The 22474-nt window shown below is 34.1% G+C and overlaps 3 protein-coding genes and 1 pseudogene across 5 annotated transcripts; 3 read left to right on the top strand and 1 right to left on the bottom strand.

The window, feature by feature from the left end:
• The first annotated feature begins 4921 nt into the window (after positions 1 to 4921).
• LOC140990281 (GDSL esterase/lipase At4g10955-like) lies at positions 4922 to 6705 on the top strand. The gene is made up of 3 exons (XM_073459890.1): positions 4922 to 5071; positions 5255 to 5350; positions 5500 to 6705. Exons 2-3 carry the CDS (start codon positions 5286 to 5288, stop codon positions 6476 to 6478), a joined length of 1044 nt encoding a protein of 347 aa, XP_073315991.1. The 5' UTR covers positions 4922 to 5071; positions 5255 to 5285; the 3' UTR covers positions 6479 to 6705.
• A 715-nt stretch (positions 6706 to 7420) lies between these two features.
• Positions 7421 to 12282, bottom strand: LOC140990205 (protein DEFECTIVE IN MERISTEM SILENCING 3-like). 3 transcript variants are annotated; one of them, XR_012177617.1, is made up of 9 exons: positions 12164 to 12282; positions 10324 to 10461; positions 10014 to 10128; positions 9445 to 9676; positions 8833 to 9021; positions 8423 to 8746; positions 7924 to 8149; positions 7576 to 7731; positions 7421 to 7538 (listed from the first exon to the last, which is right to left on the bottom strand). XR_012177617.1 is itself a non-coding variant. In XM_073459787.1 (8 exons), exons 1-8 carry the CDS (start codon positions 12215 to 12217, stop codon positions 7699 to 7701), a joined length of 1311 nt encoding a protein of 436 aa, XP_073315888.1. In that variant the 5' UTR covers positions 12218 to 12282; the 3' UTR covers positions 7421 to 7698. The 3 variants fall into 3 exon arrangements, 2 of the variants coding, with proteins under 2 accessions (XP_073315888.1, XP_073315889.1); XM_073459787.1 differs by having other exon boundaries at positions 7421 to 7731; XM_073459788.1 differs by having other exon boundaries at positions 7421 to 7731; positions 10324 to 10407; positions 12164 to 12257.
• A 2354-nt stretch (positions 12283 to 14636) lies between these two features.
• Positions 14637 to 19797, top strand: LOC140990108 (luminal-binding protein 5-like; annotated as a pseudogene).
• A 466-nt stretch (positions 19798 to 20263) lies between these two features.
• LOC140990282 (protein phosphatase 2C 51-like) lies at positions 20264 to 22288 on the top strand. Its single transcript, XM_073459891.1, has 3 exons — positions 20264 to 21064; positions 21361 to 21466; positions 21746 to 22288. The coding sequence occupies exons 1-3, from the start codon at positions 20327 to 20329 to the stop codon at positions 22123 to 22125; spliced, it is 1224 nt and encodes a 407-aa protein (XP_073315992.1). The 5' UTR covers positions 20264 to 20326; the 3' UTR covers positions 22126 to 22288.
• The last annotated feature ends 186 nt before the right edge of the window (positions 22289 to 22474 follow it).

The raw sequence follows: 22474 nt of genomic DNA, 5'->3' as shown, positions 1-22474 counted from the left end.
TTATCACATCTCATAAAAGGGATATTTTATCCTTATATAAAATTATTTATCACGGGCCCATGGTATTATCATGGACTTTCTAAAAAAGTACCAAACGTGAGATAAAGAAGATTATTTATCAATCTCTCTTGTCCATTGTATCAAACCGTACCATATAAACTTATCAATCACATATCATTTTCGTGCCTACAAATAATATCCGAGTGAGTCTCATGTGAGACCGTCTCACGGATCTTAATCTGTGAGACGGGTCAACCCTACCCATATTCACAATAAAAAGTAATACCCTCAGCATAAAAAATAATACTTTTTTATGGATGATCCAAATAAGAGATCCGTCTCACAAATACGACCCGTGAGACCGTTTCACACAAGTTTTTGCCATAATATCCGTGTTGTCAAATGCTGTAAAGCGGAAAAAATCATATAATTATATAATATGTGTTGCTTTCATAGAGTGACAGCCGATTCTGTGCTGTAATCCTTCCACATTAGTCATTTCATGTTTGTCATGCTACTTTGCTGCAATAGGCATATATACAACATCATCAACATTTATCGAGGTATTATATATTTAGTTGTGTTTAATAATATGTGTATTATTTTTAAAATTATGTACTACGTATATATAGAACCATGGGATACTAATAACTAATTCGCATACTAACAATGTAAAAATTCAGATTAAAATAGAAATATTTGTGTAAACGTTTAAGATTTTGTACAAAGTTCTAGAGATAGACAAAGAAGATAATCTTTAATGTTATCTTCCAACTATTAAAGCATATGGGGGGATATGTATAGAAATTAGCAAAATGGAATATGAGGCAAGCTTTAGCAAAAAGAAGTGGAGTATTGGTCCACTTTGCAATTGATTGATGGATGCCTAGGGGATGTGCGTTTTGTAGTTCCTTATTTGACACTGGTACAAACTTTAACTTCCCATTTTAGAAAAATTCTATAAATATAAAATATATACTTGTCTATATAGCAACAAAAATAAATAATAAATGTATAGAATAAATGAATATGGAACTTGAATCGATTGTTTAACCTTTCTTTGTTTGAGTGTATATTGTATAATAATCACGCCGTGGTCATTCCGATATTCGAGTTAGCAAAATGTTTTTTTTTATTTTGTAAAATTTTGTAAAAAGACATATTACAAGAGTGTGTGTGTGTGTGTTTTTTTTTTTTTTTTTTTTTTTCCCTAAATAGTCATCTCTTATGTATTTAAATACACAGAAAATCTTTTTTTAAAAAAAACAAAACACACACTGAATCCATTATTTATAATTTAACACTTAAATAACATTTTCTAGGGAATTTGCTCAAATTCTTAACGGATCGAACTAATATTAATATGAAACTGGATATGATGCAATATAATTTTTTGTTTACTGGATTATAAATTTGCTCAACTTTTAAATTAAATATCGAACCGTCGAACCAGTATTATAAAATTGGATCGATTGAGATTCTACCATCTTATTCAGAACAAGAGGATAATAATACCAGAGGATAATAATATCGAACCGTCGAACCAGTATATATATTGTAGATTCGCAGATAGGCCTTACAAAAAACTTTAATGTCAATTGCTCGTAATTTTTGAATGTGACAATGGTGATTGGTCAGAGAGGGAAAGGAGAGTGAGAGTGGAGGGTTATACCATATCATAGTTGGGAATGGCCAATGAGATAATTGCTCTTTTTTCTTTTCCCTAAAGTGAAAAAGATCGATGGATTTGGTAGCGACAAAACCAATTTTTGTAATGATAATGTTTATAATTAGAGACAAAGTCAAGGACATGAATTTTTTGGTAAAAACTTGTGTGAGACAGTCTCACGGGTGGTATTTTGTGAGACATATCTTTTATTTAGATGAAAAAATATTACTTTTTTATGCTAAGAGTATTACTTTTTATTGTGAATATCGGTAGGGTTGACCCGTCTCACATATAAAGATTCGTGAGACCGTCTCATAAGAAACTTACTCGACAAGTCGGACAACAATTAGAGACAAACAAATATGTTATATTTGATTGTGCATCCCTTTTAATTTATTTCTAATATTAAAGAACTATCAATCACTTATAATTTATTTGACATTAAGATATCAAATTTGATATGTGATATCATGGTTGAGTCTCAATTGCAACCGCTATTTCAAATCCCGGAAAAAGAAATGATAGAACTGGAATTTGTAAATTGTAAGGGCCAAGGGGACACCTTATCTGTAGTTTGGATGGTCCTTTAATGCACAAAAGACAAAATTATTATCGCTAGACTTGCAAAAAGGATGGTGCCCAAATTAAGGACCCTCCATTTTTCTATGTTGTCTTGGCACAACAATAAACAAATCCGATATCCAATTTTTTTTTTTTTTTTTGAGAAGTGGGAGTTTGTGGCCAACTGCTAGAACACCATCACCACCACACACATATGGTGTTCTAAAAAAGGACAGGAGGACGGTTAACTATCGTCTACCATCTAATCGCTTAGACGGTCTTTAGACGATTTTTTAGAATTAATTTTTATTATATTTAATAACACTATATATTAATATCTTTAAATTGTTTTTTATTTTTGGGTATTAAATCATTTTTTGATATAAGTGGAGAGAATACAACTAATAAAAAAATAAGATGCTTTTTTAATATTAAATCATTGTTTAAATTAGTTCAATATCGTCATTGCAATCTTGTGGATGCAAAATCATCATCATTAAATTTTTTTTTTATTCTGAATCGTAGATGAAGTTTGATGTGTTATGGTAAACTAATAAATCACATTTTTTGTTGGACTTTGGTTTAAGGCTTATTAAAAAATTACTTTTCATTTTTTAAATTTAAATTAAAAGACAAAAAAAAAAGATTATTTGTACGTCACTTCTTATACTCATCTATAAGATAACCAAACTATCATATAAAAACCAAACAATTACACCCTATGTTTCTAGAAGTAATGGCAAAAAAACGAAAAAAAGCTTAAACTAAAATATATTTTTTTCTTTCTAATACACTATTAGATTTGTATTTTAAAGTTCAACTAAAAATAAAATTCAACATGATACATAGTTTTTTCAAATCCTATTCATTTACATGTATTTTTTTTCACATCATGATCAAATCCCGTTATACAAAAATAACTCATGTATAATGAAATATCGGTTTACGTCAATTTGTTCCATATTCTAGTTTGGAGGCATAACACACATATTAAATAAATCGAAATTAATACTTATGTAATTTTATTTTTCTTTAAAAAATAGAGAAAATTATTTTATTTAAATTAAAAAAGAGAGAATTATTTCGCTCAAAATCACGTGATATATCGAATGATAATAATGGTTAATATAAATGTAACAAAATATGAGTGTATCTTTAATTATCATTATTCATATAATAAGGTAATTGTTTACATGTCCTATTAATTAATTGAGTAGGTCTATTGTGATACGATCTCACGAATCTTTATCTGTGAGATAGGTCAACTCTACCGATATTCACAATAAAAAATAATACTCTTAGCATAAAAAGTAATATTTTTTCATGGATGACCCAAATAAGATATCCATATCACAAAATACGGCCTATAAAACCGTCTCAAACAAGTTTTTACCTAATTAACATTACTTTTGTTCAAGGACAACTGTACATCGTGGTGGGTAAAATTATTAAAATTTAAAAAAGTCGCGTTAACTAGTAGTCCACTAGGACTATATTAATGTTAATTTTACTCATTCAAACTCAATTCTTTTTTGTATTATTATTATTTCCACGAGCAATTAATTTATTATTCATTTTAAAATGTAATGTTTGTCATTATGTGATCACAACCCAAAAATGTAAACAATATTTTTTTATAAATTAATATTGTAAGACTTAAAAGTATTGACACTATACGAATTATTATATGGTCCTCCAATTTCTTAATTAATATTAATCAAATAAAATTAAATTTATTGAGGTGCTAATTGAATTTACTATTATATTATCATATATGATAAGTGAATTTATATTTACTATGTTAAATAAATTTTTTGTGGTGTTTTGAGTATTAAACATGTAACGCGAAAAACAATATTTATATAAAATTCAATACAAAAATTTTATTCAATATAAAATATCGTGAGATAATTACAAAATCTCACTATATAATTTTTGTAAATATCGATGTACAATATATTTATTGTACATTTAACATTATTTTTATTATTATATTCAATTTTTTTTAACAAAATTTGGTACCATTCAAGATCATTCTTGAGTTTAGTCCAAAATACGAAATTGTTAAATAAGGGTTTTATTTAATTTTTTGTTCATTTACATTCATAAATTTTTATTAACTTATTACAGAGAGTGTAGTAACTCGATGGCCCTTAAAAAGACCACGGACATAAGATTGAAATAATTAAAAATTTATGAATTAATTTTTTTTTGGAAATAATTTATAATTATTTTGAACTTTAAATTAATGCAATAATCACTCTCCCAAAAGTTGACTTTTGACATTTTGTACCTCTTCAGTTGACTTTTAATTTTGCCACTTGACAATTTCAATGCATTCGTACCGCAAACTGTACTGAAATAAATCTTAATTTTTTCCCGGCCAAATAATATAAAAAGAATAAAAATATTTTTTTTAAAAAATAAAATAACAAACAATCATATATTGTTTAAAATTAAAATGCAAGTGGAGTTTCGTTCATTGTTTCTAGACGACGGTCTCACGGGTCGTATTTTGTGAGACAGATCTCTTGTATAGGTCATACATGAAAAAATATGATTTTTTATGCTAAGAGTATTACTTTTTATTGTGAATATCGGTATGGTTGACCCGTCTCACAGATAAAGATTCGTGAGACCGTCTCACAATAGACTTACTCTTGTTTCTTGTTTCTATACGTATATATATTGGTTGACTTTGATAGGTTTAAAAATCCGTTGACTTTGAGGCCCACTACGAAAATGGTGCTCGTTTTCTCAATTTCTCACATATATATACATACAATCCTCCTTTCCTCACGTCTGTATTAATTTCTGAAAGTTATACAGTCTTAATTTCAGGTAATTCAAGTTTCTTAAAATCTGAAACAATGTCACCAACTGTCAACTTCTTAACTTGTTCTTCGGAGGCTAGATTTTATTTACCTTTTATTTTCTTCTTTTTGAAATCATATAATAGCTGAGATTCGATGTCAACTCGTTGTATGTTTGATGTTCTGCACGCTAATCACTGTGGATTTCCAGTTCCCAAAGGGGCGTGAGGAGAAGGGGAGTGATGGAAACGCCTCAATCTGAAATCTTTCATCTTTCGGGGCCGACGTTTCTGACTTCTGTCGATTGGTAAGATCTTTTTCTTTTAGTTTTGCTTCCAAAAAAGTAAGTTTTTAGATTCAAGAACTTTTAATTTTTTTTTAAAAAAAAAATCAAGAAGTTTCATTCGAAAGAAAGACTCTGCATTCTTACTTCAATGGTGGTTGCATGACCGACAGGAGTAACTCATACCACAGAAGATCCATTGCTGCAAGCCTGGTTCAAGGTATGTATGTACTTGAACATGATAGGCAAGATCACAAGCAAGGCCCCTCGGGCAACGCCCCTCCATGGTGGGAATTCTTTAATTTCAAGCTAATCCAAGTTATTGAAGATGAACACGATCTTTCCATCTTCGGTGCCATTCTCGAGTTCGAATTCCCATATCATCTCCAACATAATCACCCAACCCAAAGGCCTCCACAATATGTCATCGCCTTTCGTGGCACGATGACCAATTCAAGAAACAGGGCGGAGGATTTAAAGCTCGATCTTCACTGTGTTCTAAATGACCTGCAAAACAGCACACGTATTCTTAATGCAATAAATACAGCACAAGAAATCGTCTCCAGAGTCGGCCTAGGTAACGTATGGTTGGCGGGACATTCTTTAGGTTCATCTATGGCACTTATAATAGGAAGGGAGTTGGCGAAAAATACTGGAACCCATCTCGAAACATACCTCTTTAACCCTCCGTTTATATCTCTTCCAATCGAATGGATACCGAACGAGAAGTTGAAGCACGGCTTGAGGTTTGCAAACAGTGTCATCACGGCAGGACTGGCTATGGTGGCTAACGGGTATCACAACCAAGATTCTGACGAAAAACACCCATTTATCTTGTTATCTTCGTGGGTTCCTTACTTATTTCTCAATCCCTTCGATCCTATTTGCTGCGAGTACATTGGATATTTTGAGCATCGAGAGAAAATGGAGTCACTGGGTGCAGGAAAAATAGGAAAATTGGCCACACAGCATTCAATAGGAAGCATTGTATCAGGTGGCAGAGAAAATGATTTTGAAGCAATTCATCTTATTCCTTCTGCATATCTGACAGTAAACTCAAGCAATGGTCAAGGTGTCAGGGAAGCTCATGGGGTTGAACAATGGTGGAAACAAGAATCCAAGCTCAAGTACAATTTATACCATTATAAGTAATGTTATAAGGATTTGCCATTAGAGGCAAAGTTTCTCAAGTATTGGTTCTGGTTTTTTAAGTTCATTTCATGTTTTATTTTTTCATCTGGAAGTTGGGTTAAACAGCCCCCTACATGACAATTCATGTAGTTTCCTTTGTTCTTCCACAAGTTGAAATAACCATGTGCTGCTAACTGATCGATTGTATCCATATTTTTCTCTGATGCAAGACATTTCCGTATTAGATTCATGTATTTTATTCCGCACGATAACATTCTGGCAACAAATATAGAGAGGGAAATATCAAGAAGCGATGACACAAAGATAACTGTGGTGTACTAATCGACAACTTGATTCATATTTGAATTCAGAAAATGCAATGTTCTAAAGTTCGCTAATATTAATGTTCTAAGTATCGCTGGACGTGTTTCATGATATCAACATAATAATAAGATAAAATTTGATGTGTTAGAATAAATCAAGAAATCACATTTCTTATTAGACTTTTGTATCTTTGTAGGCTAACTGACAAATACTTTTTCGGACGCAACCACCTTAACCGAATTTTAGAATACTAATAAATGTAAAAACATTTATATAAGTGGCATAATTTGAACAATGCATCAATCATAGTAGAGTAACATTAATATAAATTAAATTAATAAATTTACAAAAATTATGTATATAAATAAATTAACTCTTAAAACTATTTCAAAAGTAAAGAAGGAATTAATTAATTGCCCAATTAAAATTTCATACAGTTATCTTTCAGAACAAAGTTTTATTATTAAAATACAATCTTAATATTTTTATTTAAATGTAGAGAACAATAATATAATTTTTTTAAAGATATTAACAAAATGAATTTTAGTTTTTTTGTATCATCAATCGTGAGATTGGTATCCAAAAGGAAAAACAAACACGCGAGATTGGTAACCAAAAGTTTTAGAAAAAACACACACAACATTATAAGATACACAAATTAAGATCTTAAAAAGATAGCATAAACTTGGGTATTTGAACCCGTTAACATAAAAGGCTGGTTACAACATGACAAACGGGGAATTTATCGAACATAAATTGCCATAAAATTTGAATAATCGTGCTCTGGTCATCAAATTGAATCACAGAATAGCATTGGTGCGAACCAGAATTCAACTAAAATGTACAGGAAAATGTGGGCGAAGGAAGTGTCACCATGCTCCCTAGCCATTTCTTGAATAGTCATAGTCTCTATGACATCATCTTGGACTCGATTCCCATCCCGCCTTATGCTGATTGTACAATACAAAGGAATCTCAGTTTTTGGTCATAATAGTTATAAACACAAAGGAAAAAAATGCGTAACTTTTATTGGCTTGTCATTAAGTGGGAGACAGAAAATGCGTAACTTTTATTGGCTTGTCATTCAGTGGGAGACAGCCAAGAAAACCAAAAAGGTGTGTGGAGCATGATTGAGTCATTACCTGCCCTGCAAAAGACGAGCTTTGTGCAAGAAACTGGACAAACTCTTGTTTCTTTTTCTCATAATTGAATCTCGCGAGATCTAATAATGACTGCTCTCTCTGCAGATCAACCATAGTTCTGGTTTTTTCCCATTGTGTCTCCTTCAAATGATTTTCAATCTCGAAATAGTTCATGGGCAGGTTGAATCTATCGGAGCCATTTGGGAACATGACATCCATGTCTCCCCTTCAATGAGAGAAATTCCAAGTTTAAAACATCACAAGAATTAATTACTACTTGACTATTAAATCCAGATACAACTGGACAAAACATTCTCCACATCAGGAGATTGAAACTTGAAAAACAGAAATCTAATCCTTGCCTTCGTTTAAATAACGACGAGAATTATGGATATTGGTGATTTAGATTCAAACGATAAAGAAAAATATAGATATAGGTGATTTAGATTAAAGTGATGAATCAGTTACTTGTGCATTAATGTCGAGCTTCGCTTCTTACCGCTGTTGACCCATATCAAACACCCCAGGACTTTTTATGACACCTCCATCCAGAGATATAGCTCCATTTGATATAAAAGGGAGAGCCTTAAGCATGTCTTCTCTTGATCTGTATACTTGCAAATTGGAAAAGAGGTTATAGAATAGCGACTCTCTTAGATTATGTCCATCACTTGAGATACCATTTAAGTTATTGCTGTCGATGGTGATCATATTGACAGCAAAACCAAGAAACCCAGGAGGAATTTCTCCGCTGACTAATCTTGGCTTTAAAAGATCAAGCCTTTGTTGAGGGTCATCATCAATAAAGTCGCCAACATATGGTCTAGACATACACAAATGTGAGTATAAAAAAAGAGGTGAATCTTAAATGAGACCTGGTTTGATCATGACAGCAAAACAAAAACCCACCTTAGTTTTTCAAGACAAATGACACGAAATCGACCATCCAAGGGTCCAGTAGATGCTCCAACAGCACAAAGACCCAAACTTTTATCTATTAAACCTTCCCTGTTGTATGTTTCCAGGGCTTTGACACCCTCATAGGTCTTGCAGACAATTGCTAACATCGTATCCAGGCCCAGATACTCTGAAAGAAGCCTAAGCCCCACAATTGAACATCAAATAAGTTAGCCAGATTAGGATTATCAGCCAAGTGCTATTTCAATCACTTTCTTAAATTAAGTTTACAAGTGCGCTATCCACAAGGAGTAAATTTACATCCAGTTGCTGCACTGAAACATAAAGCACAATTAATATGGCTACACTAGCAACTTGCAATACACAGCAGTGCATATTCCATATTTCCATTTCCAGAAGAAGTAAAACACGAGACTGCCATATTTAGATGTTATTGTCCATAAGATGCTGAATGATACACAAAATATATTACTTCTGCTTAAATAAACATATAGCAAGTAGTATCATACATATGAATTTGTGAATACACCCAAATAAAAATTGGAGCCAGTGATACATTTGCAAGAAGGAAATAGTGAAAGGTTGGAAAAGAATTGAAGCCACCTGCTAAGGATTTCATCATCAACCATCCCAAGTGTGGCAACCACGCCGATGACATCTTTTGTCAATGTACGGTCATAAGCTTGAGGTTCAGGTTGATTTTTCATCCTATACCACAATGCAGCTGCAGATCCCTCACGTTTAAGAATATTCTGTATGATTTTCTTCTCATTCTTCATATGAGAAGGGTCTTCCTTTTCCATTGAGGAACTTACGTAATGCTTCCCGATAGCTACTACAAGAGCAAGAATGGTTAGAAAAACACATAATAAATAAACAGAATACCATCAGAAAAGATATGATTCAGCTTCCAAGACAAAATAAACAAAGAACGAAGAGATTGAGGTTAAGAAAACATCTTAACAGTACAAATTTCAAGAAACAGCTGTAAGGTAAATCATTTCATCTCTTAAAGCATTAAGGCACTAAGAGTTTGTACCTTGTGATTTAAAAATACCATTATGTCCAAATTGCGATAAGGGCACCGGAACAATTCATTTTCTCCTTCTAAAAGATGGGATGTGCAGTACAACCACATAACTGTATAGACCGGAGAACGGAAATTCACATACCTTGCATATCCACAATTGATTCCTCCAATTTGTTTTTATGATACTTCAAATATTTAACATTGTCTTCGTGATGCTTTATTTTTTGACCCAGCTCCTGCATATCATCTTGAAGGTTCTGCAAATATCACACCAACTCAGTTTCACAACAATCCATATCTTGTCCTCAAGGCGACTTATATATAAGATCTTTTGATAGACGAATACTCTTATTGATCAAAAAGGAAGATAAACTAAAGTTGAGTATCGCAAGTCATATGCATGAACAATCTAAAGGGACAGTATAAACAAACCTATGAATATAGTGACAAACCTTAGAATGGTTTGCAGTTGACTCGGCGATCTGACTAAGCGCTCTGTTCTGGACATTGTCCCTTGAAATCATATATGGGGAATGTTGACCAACATGTGTCAAATCAGCGATGACTAATGCCCTTGAGTTATTTGAAAGCTAGTATAACAAGATCATGATACAGTCTCAGGTAATTTGTTTTACATTTGATAAGAAATGAATCACAGCCTCATGTGTCATGTCCCAAGCATTTGTACATAAAGAGCAGATTATATGTAATAAAAAAAATCATCAATAATGTTGAAAAACAGAATTTTAGGTTTGAAACAGAAAATTCATGTTTATTTGCTTCCTTAAATAAACCAGAAACCAATCCAGGACCAGATAAATTTAATTATTCCAAAGGCAAGATTAACCAATCAATACCATGCGGTGGATAGGAAAGTGACATAATATAAAGGTAATGTTACCGTGTAAACGAACTGCATTACATAAAAGGGCACAATAACCCATGAGATCATGCTTCTAATCAAAACATCCAATTTGAATAAAAGTAACACATTAAAATCCTTTTGACAATTTCACCTCACATTCAGAAATTGCCATTTTAACCTTTTGTTTTCCCTTTAACAATTGCAAAAATCAAGCCTGTAATAATCACCAAATTTGGAGGTCAGGAAAGACATTTACTCACCAATTTTAGTTGTGACACAATTTTTTATTACACAGATTTTTTTATGGTCCAGATATCACCCTCATTTGTATACTTTAATTCAATGCAAAAATGTTGCAGCTGTCAGCTCACGAAAATTCACCACGATTGATTTCTAATAAATGCAAAACTGTGGTACTAGTCGTTTGGAGTTTCAAAGTTTTTATTTTTGGATTAATGTTATCTTCCCCTGCACTGTTTACTAATAACTCTAAAGATTGGGAAAAAAGGAAGAAAACTAAATTCACCATTTGGTCGATCGTTGGCAACCTTTAGTGCATCTTTATCATTCTTACTCATTGAATTTACTCATCATTCAGATTTACAAGTTAGTATTTTTTGTCTCGAGAGCACAAGTTAGTTATCAGTCATAAATATTGTTGAAATAGCAATATACTCCGAACGCACGATTAAAATCACAAAATATAAAGCGACAATATAACTTACATGTTTATACATTGTTTGTCTGTCTTTGAAATGTAATAATTCATCACATTCTAGACGTAGGTTATTGAAAATCATCCCATGTGTTGTTAAGATTAAAACTTGGACTTTAACTCAACTCCAAAAGCTAGCTCAAGAGGAGAGGATTGTCCAAACCCATATATACAACTCTTAGGTATTTCATACAACCGATGTGAGACAACTAACATGTGCTAATGTGCTTACAATTACATTTTTCAAGTTTTACAAGACTCTATTCAAGGAGCCGAACAAAACGGAATTTGTGTTTTGATCGAACATCGGCTCCATAAGAATATGTGAAATGATATACAGACTTGGATGACTCTCTCGTCTAGTATACTAGTCTTCTGGAGCAGTCTATCCTATTGTATTTGATTCCGAACACTGGAAAACTCGTTAACAGTATTAAGGAAGAACTAGGAAAGAGTTACCACCAGGTCAATTTCAAGGACGTGAAACGTGTTTACGTTACAAGTGGGATTAAGGTGCATGAACCAAATCCTGATTGATAAGTGAAGGTTATTCAGAGTAACCCATGCCTGATTTCCACAGTATCCTTCACTTTCATGTGAAAGGAAAAAAGCCATAAACGGACCCTAAACCCCAATTGCCTCAAAGTGTTGAACGATAATTAACTAAAAAAACACCAATAATATTAAAAATGCGAGACAGAGAGAGAGGGACCAGGGTAGGTGTCTCGCCGTTCATGGTACTTTGCTGCTGATCGCCGCCGAGCATCTCCCTCCGCTAAGTGGTTGCTCCACAGAAAGTGCAGAGCTGGCAACAGGGAAGGGATCTTTTATACTGCAGCTATTAAAAAAAAAACATTTTTCCATTTACTCCTGGATGCATATGGTTAGGCACACAAATTTAGAAAATTATCGAAAATTAAATTTTATAAAAAAAAACTTTTATTCTTTATTTACTAAATGTTTTAATGATTAAATAAACAAATTAGTAATTTAAAAAATAAATTAAATAGAGATAAATTGGTAAAAATCAGTTTTGTGTTTCTCCAAATCAAACTATGCCTTAATTTTTGTTTAATTTAATTTAAATCCAAAAATTAAAATCTTGATGTATCTACTTCCTTGTCAGTCAATGCAGATTTTAATTAACCTACATCGGTACGAGAACAAATATATTTGATTAATACACAGTGTTGTTGTACTATGTTATATGTTTGGACCGAGGGTGGGTGCCTCATAACCTTGTATATGTACATTAAAAGTTGTGATGCTAAAAATATCCTTGTACAAAATTTATTCCCTCTCCTTCGCCCTTCCCGACTTCATCTCTCTTTTACAAAAGAAGAGTTGCAGATGATTTGAATTTTTTCTTCGTTGTATAAGAATTAAAATTTGTGAATACTAAAAAAACTGACAAATTTTTCAAATGTATACCAAAAGTCTATCTTTTCTGTGCCATAATAATAAAAATTCTAAATTTCAAATATGAGAGGAATTTGCATGAGATACAATATTGAAAGGGAAAAAATACAAAAGTAAGCAACTGTTTAAGAGCTACGTTAGCCAGAAACAGACCTAAAAAGAGCAATAAACTCTTTAAATACGTGTGATTAAAATATATAAATTTTAACTTACTAAAAATACCAAACTCGTTCTTGACGCGTGACTCCGTCAGGAGTAGGGGTGGCAAAATGCAACACGACCCATCAACCCGACACGACCCAACACGAAAAAAATCAGGTTCGGTTTGGGGTTTTTCGGGTTCGGGTTCTGGTGGGTTCGAGTTCGTGCCAGGTTAGACGGGTTTCAGGTTAGGTCGCGAGTTGACCCGAAAACTTTTTTTTTTTGAAAATATTACCTACATTTTTATATATTGTATGTTTGAACAAAATTTATTGTATATTTATATGATAGATTTTCATTATTTAATATTTATTTTGTATATTTTTTATTTTTTTAACAATTGTTTATTTTATTTAGTAAATATACTTTTAATTTTTTACAATTAAACTTTCAAATTTAAATCGAAAATTTTGTTATAATGTGTATAAATTAAAATATTATTATTATTTATTTTTTCGAATTTTTTTCATTAATTTTTTTTAAAAAATAAATAAAATTCGAGTTAGGCGGGTTAGACGAGTTCGTGTTCGGGTTGGGGGTTTTCGGGTTGGTTCGAGGTCGGGTTGAAAAAAAAAAATTTCACGTGTTGACCTGAAACCCGACATACCCGACCCGATTGACACCCCTAGTCAGGAGATGATCTTTGTTACAGACTTTGTGTATCACTTAAAAATGAAATTGGAAAATCGAGACCATTTTATTCTTGAAATTTCACATACCAATCTCATGGTTTATTATCCATGAAATCCATATATTTTTTCAATGAGTAAGTCTCTTAGCTTGTCAAACAATCTCACGGTTTTTAGATCAAATTATTAATTATTATTTTATATGTGTAATCTATATATTTTTCCAATTAGTAAGTCTTTTGTCAAACTATCTCACGGTTTATTATTTGTGAACGGATTGACTCGGTACGTAATTATCATGAACATTAATATTTTTAACATAAAAAGTAAAATTTTTTTAGGAGACGAGTTTGAGTGAAAAGTAAGAGATCCATTTGATAAGAAGTACACGCAACAATAATTTTGGACAATTAGATGCGATATTGGGATACTACTTTATGATAACATGAAATAATCTCTCACGTTTATATGCGGTTAGAGACGATAGTGTTCAGTGGATAAACGGAGAGGAAAGAAAACTAGAATGTAAATATAATATTTTAATTAATTTTCTCTAAAAAAAACGTAATTTTATACTCGCGAACTTATTGGTCCACGTCATCCTATGCAGCATGTTTAACTCCACCCCCTGGTTCCTATATATACTTGGCTCCTTTCGATCTTCATGAGTTTAGAATACAATAGAATTTAGGATTCCACTCTATATATCTGTATATCATACAATAAACTCTCTCACGCCGAAAGTAGAATCAAATAACATCGGAAATTTGGTTAGCATTGATTTTTGCATAGTTTTACAGTGATCGCTTTTGAGTTGCGGAGACGCGTTTCTGCATTCGTCTTCGTGATCGCTTTGCTTGATGAGCTTTTCTTATGTATTTCGAACTGATGTTTTAGTTTTAAATTTCCTGATTGGATGATATATGGTTACATGAAATGAGGAGTGATATTTTTGGGTTCATGCGTTTGTTGTGGAATATAATGACATCGAGCGTTCTTTTCTTGATACTCTAAGCAGGAAGTTTGTTTGCATTCACCATAGCGAACGAGGACGACACTCCCAAAGTGGGAACGGTTATCGGCATAGATCTTGGCACAACTTATTCGTGTGTTGGTGTTTAAAAAAACGGACATGTCGAAATCATAGTGAACGACTAAGGTAATCGCATCAACCCTTCATGGGTTGCATTCTCCGAAAACCAAAGGTTGATAGGAGAAGCGGCAAAGAATCAGGCACCCAGTAATCCTGAGAGGACTATCTTCGATGTCAAGAGGCTAATTGGAAGAAAGTAAGTAAAATCTTGTTTCTTTTTTAATAGTTTCTAATCACGCTGTAATGATAATAATATTATATATTGTGAGTCATAACTCCTTCTGGATAGGTTCGACGACAAAGAAGTTCAGAGCGTTATGAAGCTTGCTCCTTACAAGATTGTCAACAGGGATGGAAAACCTTACATACAAGTTGTCAAAGATGGTGAGAACAAGGTGTTCAGTCCTGAGGAGGTCAGTGCCAAGGTTTTGACGAAGATATATGAAGGAGAGCCGAAGCCTATCTCGGCAAGAAAATAAAGGATGCTGTTATTGTTGGATCGCGGTTTTCTCGTGCCCAAAACGCAGCGGAAGTTTTAAAATTTTATTTTATTTTACTTTGACAATCAAAATATTTTTTTGAGCACTCGTATGGTTTTAATAAATAAACATTCATAGGATGTAAGAAAATTTTACCTTTAATGAATTTTCATTTGGCTTCAACTACTCCGGTATTAGCGGACGTAGCTCTTGTTGTAAATCCCTACGAACGTTATTTGATCTCTTAATCCGGTCTACGACTGGAATATCTGTTCCTCTTCTAATTTGCACTAGAAAATTAGAAGATGTTTTGCGTAGAGATAGAACACGAAAAATATTCGACTCAATACTATAAGCCAAATTTTTCTTACAAAAGAAAAAGATTTTGAGAGCAGCACGTTTTCTTGGGAGAGCCCCAAGTTTGATGTGTCAATTTTTTCTTTTAAAACCTTCGAATGAATCATATCAAATAAGAATAAAAATTCTTATTAATTTTCTAATTTATCCTTAACTTAATTAATCATATTAATTAAGTTAATTATAGATTCTAATTTCATTCCATACTCTTCTTACTTGCCAAAACTTTCGGATGCAATATATTATATATAAGAATCAAAATTCTTATTATTATTTCTAATCTNTTTTTATTTTTTTAACAATTGTTTATTTTATTTAGTAAATATACTTTTAATTTTTTACAATTAAACTTTCAAATTTAAATCGAAAATTTTGTTATAATGTGTATAAATTAAAATATTATTATTATTTATTTTTTCGAATTTTTTTCATTAATTTTTTTTAAAAAATAAATAAAATTCGAGTTAGGCGGGTTAGACGAGTTCGTGTTCGGGTTGGGGGTTTTCGGGTTGGTTCGAGGTCGGGTTGAAAAAAAAAAATTTCACGTGTTGACCTGAAACCCGACATACCCGACCCGATTGACACCCCTAGTCAGGAGATGATCTTTGTTACAGACTTTGTGTATCACTTAAAAATGAAATTGGAAAATCGAGACCATTTTATTCTTGAAATTTCACATACCAATCTCATGGTTTATTATCCATGAAATCCATATATTTTTTCAATGAGTAAGTCTCTTAGCTTGTCAAACAATCTCACGGTTTTTAGATCAAATTATTAATTATTATTTTATATGTGTAATCTATATATTTTTCCAATTAGTAAGTCTTTTGTCAAACTATCTCACGGTTTATTATTTGTGAACGGATTGACTCGGTACGTAATTATCATGAACATTAATATTTTTAACATAAAAAGTAAAATTTTTTTAGGAGACGAGTTTGAGTGAAAAGTAAGAGATCCATTTGATAAGAAGTACACGCAACAATAATTTTGGACAATTAGATGCGATATTGGGATACTACTTTATGATAACATGAAATAATCTCTCACGTTTATATGCGGTTAGAGACGATAGTGTTCAGTGGATAAACGGAGAGGAAAGAAAACTAGAATGTAAATATAATATTTTAATTAATTTTCTCTAAAAAAAACGTAATTTTATACTCGCGAACTTATTGGTCCACGTCATCCTATGCAGCATGTTTAACTCCACCCCCTGGTTCCTATATATACTTGGCTCCTTTCGATCTTCATGAGTTTAGAATACAATAGAATTTAGGATTCCACTCTATATATCTGTATATCATACAATAAACTCTCTCACGCCGAAAGTAGAATCAAATAACATCGGAAATTTGGTTAGCATTGATTTTTGCATAGTTTTACAGTGATCGCTTTTGAGTTGCGGAGACGCGTTTCTGCATTCGTCTTCGTGATCGCTTTGCTTGATGAGCTTTTCTTATGTATTTCGAACTGATGTTTTAGTTTTAAATTTCCTGATTGGATGATATATGGTTACATGAAATGAGGAGTGATATTTTTGGGTTCATGCGTTTGTTGTGGAATATAATGACATCGAGCGTTCTTTTCTTGATACTCTAAGCAGGAAGTTTGTTTGCATTCACCATAGCGAACGAGGACGACACTCCCAAAGTGGGAACGGTTATCGGCATAGATCTTGGCACAACTTATTCGTGTGTTGGTGTTTAAAAAAACGGACATGTCGAAATCATAGTGAACGACTAAGGTAATCGCATCAACCCTTCATGGGTTGCATTCTCCGAAAACCAAAGGTTGATAGGAGAAGCGGCAAAGAATCAGGCACCCAGTAATCCTGAGAGGACTATCTTCGATGTCAAGAGGCTAATTGGAAGAAGGTAAGTAAAATCTTGTTTCTTTTTTAATAGTTTCTAATCACGCTGTAATGATAATAATATTATATATTGTGAGTCATAACTCCTTCTGGATAGGTTCGACGACAAAGAAGTTCAGAGCGTTATGAAGCTTGCTCCTTACAAGATTGTCAGCAGGGAGAAAACCTTACATACAAGTTGTCAAAGATGGTGAGAACAAGGTGTTCAGTCCTGAGGAGGTCAGTGCCAAGGTTTTGACGAAGATGAAGGAGACAGCCGAAGCCTATCTCGGCAAGAAAATTAAGGATGCTGTTATCACCCGGTAAACTTTTGCTTTGAAGTCTTATATTATTATAGATGGATATCTAGCATTGTGTCTTTAGTGTTTACTGAAATTTTTCTACCTTCTGCAGATTACTGTAATGATGCCCAGAGACAGGCCACTAAAGATAACGATTGCTGGATTTAATGTTGTAAGGATTATTAATGAACCAACAGCTGCAGCGATGGCATATGCTTGGACAAGAAAGGTGAAGAAAAGAACATTCTTGTCTTTGACCTTGGTGGCGGAACATTAGATGTTAGCATCTTGATTATTGATAATGGTGTTTTTAAGGTGCTATCGACTAATGGCGACACTCATTTGGGAGGTAGAGTACTAGTTGAAATATTTGTTTTCGTTTAATAATTACAGTCACGGTCTTTGTTTAATTGTTTTTCACTATACATGTATTTTCACCTGACTCTGGACATGTAAATTATTTCAGGCGAGGATTTTGATCACAGGATTATGGAGTACTTCATTAAGTTGATAAAAAAAGAAGCACGGGAAGGCCATTAGTAAGGATAACAGAGCACTTGGCAAGTTAAGGAGAGAATGTGAGCGTGCTAAGAGGGTTTTGAGCAGTCAGCACCAAGTCCGTGTAGAGATTGAGTGTACTCTTTGATGGCATGTATTTCTCTGAACCACTTACAAGAGCTCGTTGCGAGGAATTGAACAATGATTTGTTCAGAAAGACCATGGGTCCTCTTAAGAAGGCCCTGGCGGATGCTGGTTTGGGAAAGCACCAGATTGATGAAATTGTTCTCGTGGGTGGTAGCACCAGGATTCCAAAAATCCAGCAGCTTTTGAAAGAATACTTCGATGGGAAGCAACCAAGTAACGGCGTGAATCCAGATGAGGCTGTTGCATTTGGTGCCGCTGTTCAAGGAGGAATCATTAGTGGAGAGGGAGGTGAAGAGACCAAAGGTAATGTGTTTCATTATTTTCTTATGATTCTTGCTAGCTACTATTTAATATGGCATGAATTACGTGGAGTTGAGATCATTGTCGCTAACCGGTAAGTGATGCACAACATCAGATGTTCTTCTTTTGGATGTGGCTCCAGTCACCCTCGGTATCGAAACTGCCGGAGGAGTGATGACCAAATTGATTCCGAGAAACACCGGCATCCCAACCGATAGATCTCGGGTTTTCACAACGTACCAGGACAAACAGACCACCGTCTCGATTCGGGTAATCGAATACGATTCTTGAAAATATAAGAAGGGCTAACTTGGCCCATGATGATAACATTTTTGGTATTCTGTAATAGGTCTTTGAGGGTGAAAGAAGTATGACCAAGGACTATATGCTGCTTGGAAGCTTTGATCTCACTGGAATAACTCCTGCCCCCAGATTAGTAGTCGCCAATGTTCCATGCATAAATTATGAAAACATTAGCTCAAGATTTAATTTTTTTTGTTGGTGGTGTCGATAGAGGAACTCAGATTGAAGTAACATTCTCATTAAATGTCAATGGCATTCTAAATGTCAAAGCCGAAGACAAAAGGACGTCTCTCCAAAGAAGAAATCGAGCAGAAGGTGAAAGAGGCCGAGGAGTTCGCGGAGGAAGACAAGAAAGCCAGAGAGAGAATCGACGCCCGGAACAGCATCGAGGCGTACTTGTACAACATGAGGAATCAGATCGACGAGAAGGACAAACTACAGTCCGACGAGAAGGAGAAAATCGAAGCCGCGACAAAGGAGGCCCTCGAGTGGATGGATGACAATCAGAATGCAGACAAGGAGGATTACGACGAGAAGTTGAAAGAGGTGGAATCTGTGTGCAATCCGATCATCACAGCTGTGTATCAGCGGTCTGGTGGCGCGTCGGAGGAGGAAGACGATGGCCATGAAGAACTGTGAAAAGTTTTTAAAATTTCTTTTTCTTTTTGCTGCTTCATATACTTATTAGAGATTGAAGATCGATGGTAGACAGTAATAGCTAAAATAGAGATTATCTAGGAATAAATTTTGTTACTTCCAACAATGTTACTTCTCGTTTCCGGTTTTAAAGATAGTACATAAAATTACGTGAAATTGTGCTATGACCTTTATGAGAGGAGAACTTGAATTCCTACGTATCATCTAGCTAGACAACTCCAGAAGAGTGAAACTATTTTTGATAAAAATATTGTCATTTATTTTCATCGTCTATCCTAAACTGAAGATAATTTTAATAAGTAGACACAGTTCCATGACGAATACCATAATATTGTTAAACAACGAAGACAAACTAGGACAACAGGTTGAGAGAAAGCAAGCAGTTGCCACGAGGATCCTATCTCCAAACACATGTCCCATGTATCCAACGTTACTGTCAACGTCAAATATAAATATCTTGCGAATCACGTGGACCCCAGATTTCTATACTTCTTCCAATCATTTGCCAACAACACCCCCTCGTTACGTGTCTCTTTCGCCACTCTCGTTCCCCCACGTATGCCCTTTCCTTATATATTTCATTCTCCTCTAATCGATTTAAGCTTCGCGGGGTTTGATTTCTTGGATGGTGGGCGATGATTTTTGATAGCGTAAAGCATGTGTCTCAGGTGCGGGAGAGTTTCTTCCCTAGGAATAACGGGATCAGCGGAGGAGAAAATGAAACCATGAAGGATATTAGCCGCAAAAGAAGGGAGCTCCGGCGAGTTAAGTTACTGGGTCGGGGGAAAACGGCCGAAGATCCGGTTTTTTCCCCAGATTGTGATGTGGGTTTGAGAAATAAGCGATGGAAATGTGATAATACGGGCTCCGTAGAGCCAATATTGATCCCGGAGGATTTGGTCGACCGGGTTCCTCTGAAAGACGTCGATTTGGGCGGGGAATCAACCTTGAGCACGTGTCGTACACATGGTTCTGTATCCGTGATTGGACGAAGGAGAGCAATGGAGGACGCGGTGGCGGTGGAATTAGGTTTTTTGACAAAATGTGGGAAAATATACGATTTCTTCGGGGTGTATGATGGCCATGGGGGCTTCCGGGTGGCGCAGTCTTGCCGTGAGACACTTCATAAATTGGTGGCGAAGATTGTGGAGGAAAAAGGAGGCGAAGAGATCGATTGGGGGAAGGTGATGGAGGCAGGTTTCCGGGAGATGGATGAGGAAGTGAATAAGAATGGAGCAGCAGTGGCGATGATGGGATCCACGGCGGTGGTGGCGGTTGTCGGGGAGGAGCAGGTGGTTATTTCCCATTGTGGAGATTCGAGGGCTGTGCTTTCCCGTGGTGGAGTCGCCGTACAATTGTCCGACGATCACAAGGTACGTACACACATATTGATGTACAAATATGTACACACATAATAATTGAGTTAAACATTCATCCACTGTACGTAACATTGTTCAAATATTTTTTTTTTAAAAAAATGACATTTCTGGTGTGAACAAAACGACTCCACTTCATGTAGAATTAGTAGACTTGTCATGATTTCATGGTTGGTTTGTGAGCACTTGTGGTGCATATCTCTCTTACGTACATGGGAAAAAATTTGCCGTTCTTTTGTATGACTATTCAAATTTTTTTTTTGAATGATGATTTATTGCTTACTATTATGCAGCCCGATAGACCCGATGAATTGGAGAGAATTGTAGGCTGTGGAGGGAAGGTCATTGATTGGAATGGACAAAGGGTCTTGGGAGTTCTTGCCACTTCAAGATCTATAGGTTAGCATCCAAATACTGCTGAAACATTTTTTTTGTCTATTCTCATGTGTTTCATCCGCCTATCTATACCTTTATATATGTATAGCTACATTATATAAATTAAATGAGCTTAGAGATCAAATTTTGGTATCTTTTTATGGAAACGACCAACTTTCTCTTTATACTTATAATTCACATTTTATTTTTATGGTTTAAAACTTTGCTCATGTATATACATATAATCTTGATAGAGAATGTGATTAAAATTTGAACGATGATCAATCTGACTCGATATTGCAGGTGATAGATGCCTCAAACCTTTTGTGACACCAGAGCCAGAAGTAAAACTTGTCAATATAACTGATTTAGACGAGTTTTTGATACTAGCAAGCGATGGCTTATGGGACGTAGTTTCTAATGATCTAGCGTGCCTAGTCGTAAGAAAATGTTTAGATAGGCGTATAAAAAGAACCTCCCGTGTTTCAGTAGTTCAACAAGATATTGAACTCGAGCGGGTCGACAAGACGAAAGAAGAAAATTATGCAGTGGTAGCAGCAGCAACTGTGCTAGCAGAGTTGGCTATGGCTCGAGGTAGTAGAGACAACATCAGTGTCATCGTTGTGGACTTGAGACACTCGAAGAGTGGTCGAGTAGATGTAGAAGCCCGGGTTAACATATAGACACCACAAGGATGAGAATTTCAGTGCCAATATTTTTACCCAATTTTAAATGATAATCTGAGTTGGTCTTTTTGATCAACTTAATCAACTCTTTTCTTGACGTATATAATGTTTAATTCTTTTGAATTTAATAATATTGCACCAAGTGAAAATTTTATATGAATTTTGTACCTGAGACCAATATTTGTTTGTGCGTGTATAATCAATTATAGTATGGTCGAGTATTATAAATTAATAATTGGTTATAATAATGGATATTAATCATCTTCTATTCCTTGTTAAATTTTCTTAAATTTAAAATTATAACAAAGTCTCTTCTACGGTTAAATTTCAATTTTGATATAGAGAA

This window comes from Primulina huaijiensis, chromosome 12, assembly GCF_012295235.1.
Source record: "Primulina huaijiensis isolate GDHJ02 chromosome 12, ASM1229523v2, whole genome shotgun sequence".
In the NCBI taxonomy this organism is placed as follows: domain Eukaryota; kingdom Viridiplantae; phylum Streptophyta; class Magnoliopsida; order Lamiales; family Gesneriaceae; genus Primulina; species Primulina huaijiensis.
Note: the sequence above shows the minus strand (reverse complement) of the source record. Positions and strands in the feature narration are given on the sequence as shown.

What these genes read in the sequence shown, in the direction of transcription:
- LOC140990281 (XM_073459890.1), top strand. Translation starts at nt 5,286, where the DNA reads ATGGAAACGCCTCAATCTGAAATCTTTCATCTTTCGGGGCCGACGTTT. An exon ending in TTTCTGACTTCTGTCGATTG is followed by an intron (nt 5,351 to 5,499) that starts GTAAGATCTTTT and finishes CATGACCGACAG; the next exon opens with GAGTAACTCATACCACAGAA.
- LOC140990205 (XM_073459787.1), bottom strand. Translation starts at nt 12,217, where the DNA reads ATGCTCGGCGGCGATCAGCAGCAAAGTACCATGAACGGCGAGACACCT. An exon ending in ATCAATTGTGGATATGCAAG is followed by an intron (nt 9,677 to 10,013) that starts GTATGTGAATTT and finishes TTGCTCTTGTAG; the next exon opens with TAGCTATCGGGAAGCATTAC. An exon ending in GATGATGAAATCCTTAGCAG is followed by an intron (nt 9,022 to 9,444) that starts GTGGCTTCAATT and finishes TGTGGGGCTTAG; the next exon opens with GCTTCTTTCAGAGTATCTGG.
- LOC140990282 (XM_073459891.1), top strand. Translation starts at nt 20,327, where the DNA reads ATGATTTTTGATAGCGTAAAGCATGTGTCTCAGGTGCGGGAGAGTTTC. An exon ending in AATTGTCCGACGATCACAAG is followed by an intron (nt 21,065 to 21,360) that starts GTACGTACACAC and finishes ACTATTATGCAG; the next exon opens with CCCGATAGACCCGATGAATT. An exon ending in TGCCACTTCAAGATCTATAG is followed by an intron (nt 21,467 to 21,745) that starts GTTAGCATCCAA and finishes TCGATATTGCAG; the next exon opens with GTGATAGATGCCTCAAACCT.